This window comes from Arachis ipaensis, chromosome B2 (assembly GCF_059453495.1).
Source record: "Arachis ipaensis isolate K30076 ecotype BB chromosome B2, ASM5945349v1, whole genome shotgun sequence".
In the NCBI taxonomy this organism is placed as follows: domain Eukaryota; kingdom Viridiplantae; phylum Streptophyta; class Magnoliopsida; order Fabales; family Fabaceae; genus Arachis; species Arachis ipaensis.
In genome coordinates, this window is record NC_142437.1 from 113445330 (window position 1) to 113456700 (window position 11371).

The 11371-nt window shown below is 27.7% G+C and overlaps 1 protein-coding gene across 1 annotated transcript; it reads left to right on the forward strand.

Annotated features, from left to right (window-relative positions):
* The first annotated feature begins 8511 nt into the window (after positions 1–8511).
* On the forward strand, positions 8512–10104 carry LOC107625864 (uncharacterized). Its single transcript, XM_016328597.2, has one exon. It carries the CDS (start codon positions 8667–8669, stop codon positions 9912–9914), a length of 1248 nt encoding a protein of 415 aa, XP_016184083.1. The 5' UTR covers positions 8512–8666; the 3' UTR covers positions 9915–10104.
* Positions 10105–11371: the final 1267 nt, after the last annotated feature.

The window sequence follows — 11371 nt, forward strand, 5'->3', positions numbered from 1 at the left end:
TCTGGTGGTGTTTCAAATGAGAAATTAATTTGTTCTATGTTATGGTAGTTGAATTCGATGGACTTTTATTGAAATTTTGTTTCATTGATGATGGATTAATCTAAAAAAGTGACATTTAGTCATTATAAGGTGCTGCTCTTGCTCTATTCTATTATTTTTAGAACATTGTCTTGCTCTTCTACAGAATCAGAGTAGATTGAGCTATGTTTAATTTATTTATCAATAAAATTTTTGGGAATATTGGTACTTGGTAGTGCACTTCATTATACATAACTGATTCACATGAATTAATTCATATATGGCATTTTACTAAGGTGATGAAAAGCTGTTCTTTTTAGTTGAATCAAAATATACTATTATTTCATTTATTCATATATTTATTTATTTTTTCACATTATGCTAAAATAAAGAATATTGTGCATATTGGCTGCGTTTGTTCTATCTAAGTGTTATGTTCTAATAACCAAACGCAACGCAGCCAAGTGCTTGTTGAACTTTTGTGTTGGTCCATAGTAGCAATCGAGCTTTGATGTCCGCGCTGACTCTGTCCCTCTCCACCGCAAACAAAAGAACTTCCTTGTCAGGTTGGATTTTCCTGCAAGAGACGGCATTGCCGTTTACATTCACATTTACAAACCTTATAAAATGATGAGAATTGATGCTTACCGTTAATAATAATTATTGATAAAAATTTATGTTGTAATTTGTACAAATTTATGCTTGATGTTGTATGTAGCTAACCTATATTACTAAGGTAAACTTGGAATGATGCTTGATTTTTTAAATGAAAAATGATAGAAACTTACCAGAATTTATTATTTTGGTTATTATTTAATTATTAACTTAATTTTTTTAGTTTAATAATTTAATAACATATTTTATTTTATACTTTTAAATATTGATGATTAATTAATAGTCAAAAACAAATAAATTCTTGATAGCATTGTTTGAAATACCTAGCATTGGAAATCCCCATTCTCGTGAAAGTTATATCATATTGGGAGTTATCATATTGTATCATCATCGTGTCACTCATGGGATATGATTTCAACAGAGCTATCATGCGAGATCCAAGTTTTGGGGGGCTACATGTCAAAATAAAATGCAAGTTGTTGTGGAACTACTATTCTAAAGTCAACTATATAGTTCTCTAACTTCTATCACATAGATTATTTTGGTCAGCTCTGCTAGGTTGACATGTATATATATAATTTCGTTGACAATTGATTAATAATTTTTAGTTTCCTTTTTTTTTTTTTGGGTCAAATTGTCACCTTTGAAACATATTACCTAATTGTCAATTTTTTGCCATAATAGCAACTGAATTTTTTTGTCGACTAATAGAATAGGAGACTTCAGAGATAAAGAGCAGCTTAACCATCACTAGGTCAGGCTGTTTCTTGTTATATTTAATGTCTTTTTTTAAATATATTACATAACTATATATATATATATTTTCTAATTCTTATATATAATTTAAAATGTTCAATTAAATATTATTTTTATATTTAATTAATTTTTATTTTTATTTTATATTTATTTTTTTAAAATTAACAATTTTTTCTTAAAATATTTTTTGGTGTGATTTAACAGGTAGAAAACTTCTCATTTTTGTCTACTCCGTAGGAAGCCCATCACTGAGTGGGAAAATTTTCGTTTTCGTTTTTGGTGATGAAGTTTTCTTTAACTTAATTAGATGGGTTTTGTTGACCAGAAAAATACTGATGGCGTTCATATTTTCTAATTGGGCTTATTGCTCTCTTCTTTTTCTTCCAAGGGTGCAACCCCTTTTTTGGCCCAAAAACAAATTAATCTTTTTGGTGAGTAAAATTATGGTTGATTTATACATAAAAGTTTATCGTACTCTTGAAAAATTTCTTAGAAACGACATTAAAAAAACAAAAACATAGAAAGACAACCAAAAATACCATGGTTAGTATAGATGTTATTGAATAACCACGTGTGAAAAATAATTAGGGGTTTTTTATTTTCTATTTTCTTTTATTTTAATTTTTTGTTTTCAAATTTGTATTAAAAAAAAAGTGAAAACATAACATAAAAATTTTGCTTTTTTTTTTTTTTTACAAAATTCTAAAAGTAAAAAGGCAAACTAAATAAACCTAAAAGATTCTAATTTTATCTCTTGCTAAGAGAAACGTTTTTATGAACACTCATTTTATTCATGATATGTAATTGGAAATTGGTGTAGGATATTGTTATAAAATTTTTTCAGTGAATTTTGGTATTTCTAATAATAGGCCTGCTACACATAAAAGCCTTTTTGTCTTACAAGTTATACAAGTTGTTTTAAGTCTAAGAAAAAAAAACATTCGCACCACTCTTTTAGAATCAAGCGTCCAACGCACGCGCCTTAATCACCCTTCCACAACATGTTCACTCTTTCTCTTCTTCCTTAATCAAAACGCAAACCGTCAAGATTTAAGGGACATTTAAAACAAACTACGACTCTGCAGAAACGTTCCAACTCCTCGCGAAGAGTAGAAGAAATCAAGAAGAAAAGATACAAATTTCTATAAAAAATCACTAGAAAAAACGAAGAAACATTATTTAAGGTACTGTTTTATTGTTCTTCTAGGTTTTCTTCTAGATTGTCTCTACCATATGCCTCATCCTTAACCAGCAAAACATTAAAAGATTTCAAGAAGAAATATACTGTCTCCCCCTATTTTGGGTGTATTTCTTAAATCTTTTGGGTGTATTTCTTAAATCTTTTGGGTATATTTCTGTAATCGTTTGGGTGTATTTATGTAATCGTTTGGGTGTATTTCTGAAGTTCCATTATCTTCAAAACGATTTCAAAGCTTGATTTCAGAAACCATTAAAATCGAAAAAAAAAAACAAAGCAAAGAGAGAACGCACGAAGGAGATCCAACAAAAGAAATTCAAAAAAAGAAATGAAAATTTTGAAAAATGGAAGTTATATATTTGCGCGTTAATTGATTTGAATTGATTTAAAAATCTGTTAAAGAGGCACGTAACATAAGCAGTGCGTTTAATGGGTTTCATTCTCTTCAAACTTGTAAAGCTTGTAAACGCAAAACACTTGTATGTAAAGATTTTCTCTTCTAATAATTAGAGATGTTTAAATCAAAATTAATCTAAATAAAACTGTTGTTCCAATCCAATTTAAACCGAAAATAAATTAAAAACTTGAATTAATTTAGATTATATAGGATTTTATTTAAGAAAAAAAATCCTATTATGAATTAGATCAAATTTAAAATCTACTTCTCAAAATCAATCTACTACAATCTATATTGCAAATGTAATATAATATTATTATTAAATTTAAGATTTTACTTATAGCATGTTTAATTTACTACACATTTTTATTTTATTCCTATATTATTATTATTTTAGAAGGTTATATTTTAAAAATCGAATAAACCGATTGATTCCAAAGTCCAGACGACAATAATTTGAATTAGATTGGATTAAATTTAAAATAAAAGTGATTTTTTTGTGTGAGACGAATTGAAAGCGCATGGCGACCCCTACCAATAATAATGATCATATATCATTATAGTATAACCTGGCATTAGAAGCGAGGTGCATAGTAAAAAAACAAATATGTAGACATCATACAATAAGGGATGGGGTATCAAATTGCACGAGGTACATTCTTTGTCCTTCCTAAAAATACAAAAAGCTTAATATACAAATGTAATAAATGATACATTTAATTTTCCCACCATGATGCTCAATTCTTTGGTCCCCTCTTTGTAACAAAATTAATTTCATGCTTAAGTGTATGCATAGGTTCCAGTTTGGACACACCCCCACAGCACCTGCCTAAATTGTTAACCTGGCCTCCTCTAGTCTTGTACCTTTCCATGCAACTGGAGAGGGACCAAACTAACCACAAACTTAATATTTTGTCTCCCACCAAATAATCCTAAAATTCCAAACTAGCAAACCTCAACCTCTTTCTCTGCATTTTCTTTTCCAAATAATAATAATAATAATAATAATAATAATAATAATAATATAGCTAACATGTGTTCTATAGGTTGTATTTGATTCTAATAGACTAGATAAGACATTAAAAACAAGACACAAAGAATATAGATATAAAAATTAGTGTTTTTACATTTTGTTTGGTGATAAATTAGAATAAATTATAAAAATTTAATTTATTTTTATTTTTTATTTAAAAAAGTTAGAAAGAAAAATATAATTATGAAAAATTAACAAGAATAATAAAAAAATAAAAAATAAATCGTATCTCTTATTAGTATTTCTGTGTAATTTAGTATTTTGGACACAATATCTCTATTCATGTCTCATTTGTTAAACACGATTTTATATTTTTATGTCTCTGTTTCAATGTTCCATATCTGTGAACAAACGCAACCTTAGTTACTATTATTAAAAATTTTAAAATTTTTTTATTTTAATAAATAAACTACAAATATATTAAAATTTTAAATTTTGTATTTTTTTAATTGATAACATAAACATGTGTTTTTAGGAGATATGTTAGCTAAATCCCAATGATAATAATAATAATAATATGCCATGTGGTTCATTCATATAAATCATAACTTCAGTGTACTCTTGTGTAGTAGCTACCACGCTAACTAGGAAAAGAATACGGACATTTTCTTTTTTTTAGTGAGTTTATTATTTTAATTCTTTTTGTTATAAGTTTCATATTTGTATCAATTATTGAGTTCTTGTTCAATTATCCAAGAAAAAAGAATTGGCTTAAACCCAAAAAGAGGCACGCAAGTACATAAATTCATGGCAACTTGATAAATGCACAAAACTATAATAACATGAAATCCAGCCACGGTAAAACCTCGATAGAGAAATAATAAATTGTTATATCTATTTTGTTTGAGTTTTCATGTGCACGTTGTTCTATTAATATCATGATGAAAATGAAAATTCAAGGGATATGAGTTGACATCAATCCCAAGTTTCAGATCTGGGTTTATTAGATTCTCATGCTTCACCTGAACTTCATTTTCCCCACTTTACAATATGGAAACTGGGAAGTTATGTCATTTTTGTACTTTTCATCCCCCCTTCCTTTTTTTTTCTCTCTCCTCTTTTTTTTTATATATTTTTTTTAATTTTACTTTTAATATATCCCCCCAACTTCATGTCAATTTGTTGCCTTAGGTAACATTTTTTTTTACTTTATTTTTTTTAACTATATTTGGTTGAGGTGAAAAGGAGGATAAATACATTTTACCTAAACTATTGATTATATACATTTTAAAAAGGTGCACATTTACACTTTACTAAATATAAACATACATTTTAGTCAAACTAAGTATATGCTAATTGATATATTCCATGAACTCTCTAGATTATGACTATTGTAATGCACCTGTTGCTGTATGTTAGCCATCTCATTATAGTCCTAATTATCACATAATTATGTGTTTTTAATTTCACTTTGATGGTTGGAACTAATAATTTGGTTCTATATTATATCAATAGTTTGATTGTTTTGAGTCTTATTATTTCTATAATTCTTTAAATTTTTCTAAGTATATACTTATTACTATTGGAATATTTGCATGTCTTAAATTAGATTATCAAACTTATTTTTATTTGTAACAATAACTTTTAACGGGATAGATCAATAATTAATTTGTTATAAATCAAAATTTGAACTTCTAATACTTATTTAAACAATGAGCGAATTACTCGATCAACTCAAGATGACTGTGGGATTGCGCTTATTAGTATGGAAGATAGGGAAGGGACTAGATTGGATGAAGCGAATTTTGATCCAATAATGGGTCTGGGACGTTGCCGTAATAATGCTATTTGTTACTATTGATGCACAGGTTAACAAAATGGCAAATTTTGCATATTTAAGAAAATATATTATAGAAAAGAAACAAGTGATGTGAAGCCAAGGTTTTAATTTTCTCACCTTTTATGATTGAAAACACACAGACACGCACAAAAATAGGAAAGGGTGAACATATCATAGGGAAGCAGTACTATTTATTGGCTCGAATAGTATTGATATGAAATCATATGAAATAGTACCAAAAATTTAAGGACACAAGTGATAGAGCGCCAGTAAATTTTGTAATTTATAACTATTAATTAATTATTATTAATATTTTTAATAATATAAAATTATATTTAATAATATAGAATTATTTATTTTTTTTGTTGATTAAATATTAGTCAAATTTTAATAAAAATACTAACTCTTTAAACTTTCTCTTTTTGTATTATTAATATACAATTATCGTTTCTTTCTATTTATTTAACACACTTCAAAGAACATAACAACATATTTAAAAAAATATAATATAGTCTTATATATTAGCTATTGTTTTCTCTTTTTATGTAATCAAGCATTAATTGCTCAATAGACAAATTAGAGATGGTACTAGAAGAAGAGTTTTCCTAGAAAAAGAATAATACGTAAGATGTGGTTGAACTATAGCTCTAGTATAACAAATATATAATAAACCCAAGCTTAGTTTCCAAAACGACGAAAAACCCCAATAAATAACAAAGAACACATACATCACAGATTGTAGTACTCTCAAGTTATATAATCTCTCCATAGTACCTTGAATGGGCCACTAAGATTTTCTGCATTTAGATTGCATGTAGATCATGACATGCAACAAGTTTTCACTCTAAAAAGCTTGTCTCTTTTTTTTTTTTCTTCTGATTCTTATTCTTATAAAGGTTTATGTGTGTGTATTATAGTGGTTTTACTTTCTTTTTCACCTTTTTCTACTACCATTTCGGTACAATAATGCTTTCACTTAAGATTCTAGAATAACCACTTGACCTTTTCCTTTTTTTTTTGGTCACTTTTTTCTAGTTAGTGAGTGAAGTACCAAAATTTTACGGAAAATCATCATGCCTTTATCAAATTACTAAACAAAAATTAAGAAATGATTATTTTGCAAAAAAATATTCACTTTTCTTGTTTTGATAAGTTTATTAAGTAAACCAATTTTTTAATATGTATTCTATACAGATAATTAATTTTTTGTGCATAGATAGTATATTTAATTTTTTAATTACACATAAAAGATTTTTTTGTCAATAATATTATTATTTTTTCTTTCCCAAAAAAAAACTAAATAGGTTTAACATCCGTGACACCAGCGTCCAATAGCAACACATGGCTCTCTAAGTTGAATTAACACATGCATGAATATTTAGAAAATTGAATATTAGTATTTGATGATCTGATGTGTATGTGTGCTACAAAATTTCACTGAGAGTGAAAAACAGGAAGTGAAGTAGTGAACTCGCATGAATGAGCCACGCACAAATTTGGTCTTAGTGTTATGCTGTTTTGTTTTGTTTTGCTATGAGACAACATGTCAGCATGTAATCCACGTGGACAAACGATTCTGTGCCTGAAACTCCATAAATCATTAACATTTCTGCTCAGGTATCGCTCATGTATATATATATGTGGAACCATTCTCAAAGGAACACTCCAAGATAGCGAGATAATAAATAATTGTAAGTTGTAACAGTAGTTTTCCATTATGATGCACGCACTGGTATGACAAGAAATATACAAATACACAAATTTTAAAATTTTATAAAATATGAGGATTCGATATATATTATAAAATTTTTTTAAATAAATTATAATATATTTTAATATTTTATTAATATTAAAATATAAAATATTTTTTTATTATTTTTAATATTTTTTAATTATTAAAAGTATTTAAAATAATTTTTATTTTAATAAATAATAATATATATTATTTTTAAATTCAGTTCAAAAATATATGTTAAAAATAAAATTAAATACGCTGACATATTATGATATTTAGGTGTGTCTAAATGTATCGAAGAAAAAAAAAATTTTTTAAGACAATATTAAACACAGACAAATATCGATGAGTGTCATATCTAAAATATGTCCAACACAAAACCTAGTCAACTTAGCAAAATGTCCCTCCTTTGTAGGTTTCCATAAAACAACAATATGTTTTAATGCTTCTTGTAATTTATGATTAAATAATGGTTATTTCCACGAACTAATCCTTCTTATAGATACATTATTATTTTTATTTGGTTTTGAGGCGACCGCTAATTGGTGTTTTTCTATTCTATTAATCATTTATTACGACAAGTAGTTCTTACTTCTTAATTAGAATAAATATTAGTAATTATTAGTAAATATCAGTGATGAAGATTAAATGAATAGTATAAATAAGACTATAAAAAATTATATTATTAAATTATCAGTGAACATAGTCACTTCTCCAGTTGTTGTTTATTATTGTTCTACAATGTGGGTGGAGCAATAATAGTGATTATGCTAAAAAAAAAAATAGAAAGAGTATCTGAAGGAGTGAAGAAGGTGATTTTTATATGAAAATAATTTGTTAATAGGTTAGGTATTAAATACAAATTAGTGTGACAATGTATGTGATTCAGCACTAGCTCCTCCTACCTTACCCCACCAAATTTCCCCTCAAATGCCAAACCTTTTTTTCTTCTATTGTGGACCCCAAGGCCTATACCACCAATTCCAAAAGCCTCTCTTTCCCTATATTATTTCTCTCTCACACAAACACAAAGAAAGGAAGAAAAAAGACCCAAAGTGTGTCAAGGCAGACACACTCATAGAGTGTTCTTTTTTGTTGTCCCATCCCCAACACAAAACACTCACAAAGGAGAGAATGGGAAATTACAAGTTTAAGCTTTCAGATATGATCCCAAATGCTTGGTTTTACAAACTTAGAGATAATATGTCTAAGGGAAGAAAACAAACCACCACCAAAAAGAAAAACCACCACCAACCACCACCACCATCAACCACCACCGCCGCCGCACATTCACCAAAACAACAAAAGCAACAACCCCATTTCCCCCACCACCATTGCACCCCAAGAAAATCTTACTACTTCACAAGGGAGCTCAATTACCAAAATAACCCCAAAGATTCACCACCACAAAGAAAATCTTCATCATCAAAACAACAAAGAGAGAGAAGAATTAGGAAAAGAAGAACAACAACATCATCATCATCGTCATCACCAAAGTTAGTTACTTCCTCCTCCTCTGTCTCTTCTGCTGCTAATTGTAGCTGCAGAGCAACAACAACCACACTCATTGAATCTGTTTGGACCAATAACAAATCAGATTCTCCACCTTATGATGACCAAGAATATTCATCAACACCTCCATTTCATGAAGATTCACCAAAAGAAGATTCCCCTAACAACAATGAACCAAATTTCAGAACAGACCATGTTCTTCTTCCAACCACCACCACCACAACAACAACAGAGTCTTCATCATTTGATGAAATGATTTCTTTTTCCAACACCACCAACAGTGACATAGTCATAGATGTGGACAAGAATTCACTTGTTTCAACAAGAAAAAAACACTATCATCATCATAAATTTGATGACTCATTTTCTGAGCTTGAGTCGTTGCCTCCAATCATAACCAAACCAAGAACAACCACCATGGCTGAAGAACAAAAAACCATGAAGGTTAAGAAGATTGTGAAGGAACAAGAACAAGAACAGAGGAAGAAGAACAACCCTACTACTAACTATGTTAGAGGATTCTCTCTGAATAATTCACCAGGTATGAAGGTTAAGATCAATTCACCAAAGCTAATGAACAAGCTCAATAACAATAATAACAACAATAGTAATGGCCGGAGAAGCGTGTCGTCGAGCTCCGGCTGCCGGAGAAGCATCTCCGGCAGCTTTGCTGTAGTGAAGTCATCCTTGAATCCAATGAAGGATTTCAGAGAATCAATGGTGGAGATGATTGTGGAGAACAACATAAGGAACTCAAAGGACTTGGAGGATCTTCTTGCTTGCTACCTCTCTCTCAACTCAGATGAGTATCATGAACTCATCATCAAGGTCTTCAAGCAAATTTGGTTTGATTTCACACAAACAAGGTAGCATCCATAATTAATCAAATTCATCATCAATATCAATATATAATATTTATTATAGTAACTTTATTTTAGTTTATGAAAAAAAAAAAAAAAAAACTTACTATAGTATCCAGAATGATGTGGCAAAGATTCTGGTTATGTTATGTAATGTAATGTAGAATTATTATTGTTAATAACAACCCTTCTTGGATAAATTTCTCATGTGTCAGTTTTTATTCTGTTTTGTCACATGAATTTTGTCTCTTTATAATGCATGTAATAATGTAATGTAATATAATTTGGCAAGTAATTAATAATTAAGTATATACTCTAGTGATCAATAATCAAAATTTGATCATTAATTATTGTAGTCTTGTTTATTGAAATGTTATGATGTTTTAAGATAAGGAGCCACTCAGATGGACACCTAAAATGTTTTTTTTTTTTTAAATATGTTTTTTAATAATTAAAATTTAACATATATAATCAATTAGACACTTCTATTTTTATTATAATTAGACCAAACAAATTAATTTGACCAAAAAAATAATGAATCAAATTTTAAACTGGTCTAAATTAATAATTTTTTTTCATAAAAAATAACTACAATATCCTTATTATAGAAAATGACTAAAATACTCCTATTATATATATTAATTTTAATAATCCTAAATTCTAGCCCTTTACTTCTCTATCGTCATAGGGTTAGAATTTAGAGTTTTCGATATATATATATATAATAGGAATATTTTAGTCATTTTTTATAATAAGGGTATTGTAGTAATCTTTTATAAAAAATAATATTAATTTAGACCGTTCAAAATTTGATTCACTATTTTTTCGGTTAAATTAATTTATCTGGTCTAATTTTGACAAAATAACACACAGTTTAATTGATTATATATGTTAAATTTTAATTACTATAAAACATCTTTTAAAAAAGACGTTTCAAACGTCTTTATCTAAGTGACACCCTTTAAGAACTTAAAGTGTGTTTGTTGAATAACAGATAAATTAAAAAACAAAAATGTTATTTATACATCAAAATCTATCACTAAAATTAGTCATTAATGTATTTGTATATAAATACATGTGTAGTTTAATTTATTTTCAGTATATGTTTGTATTTAAATATATATTTTATATTAATGACTGATTTTAGTGGCTGATTTTAGTGTACACGTAATATAATTGATTAAAAAAATATGTCTTTGTTCTTGTTTTTCTGTTTATATTTTTTGGATAAAAAGTATACATTAGACAAATTTTGTTTCAAGATTTCCGTCTCTATCTATTTAAAACATTTGTATTTCTTGTGTTTATGTACTTTTGTTGTGAAATAGCTGTCGCATAAAATCTAAATATATGTTTGCTTTATATTTTTATTTTTTATTTTTACAATTTTATGAAAGAAAAAGTAAAAATTAGAAAGAAGAGTTCATAATTTTTATTATTTTTCTATTAGATCATTTTAGAGTCATC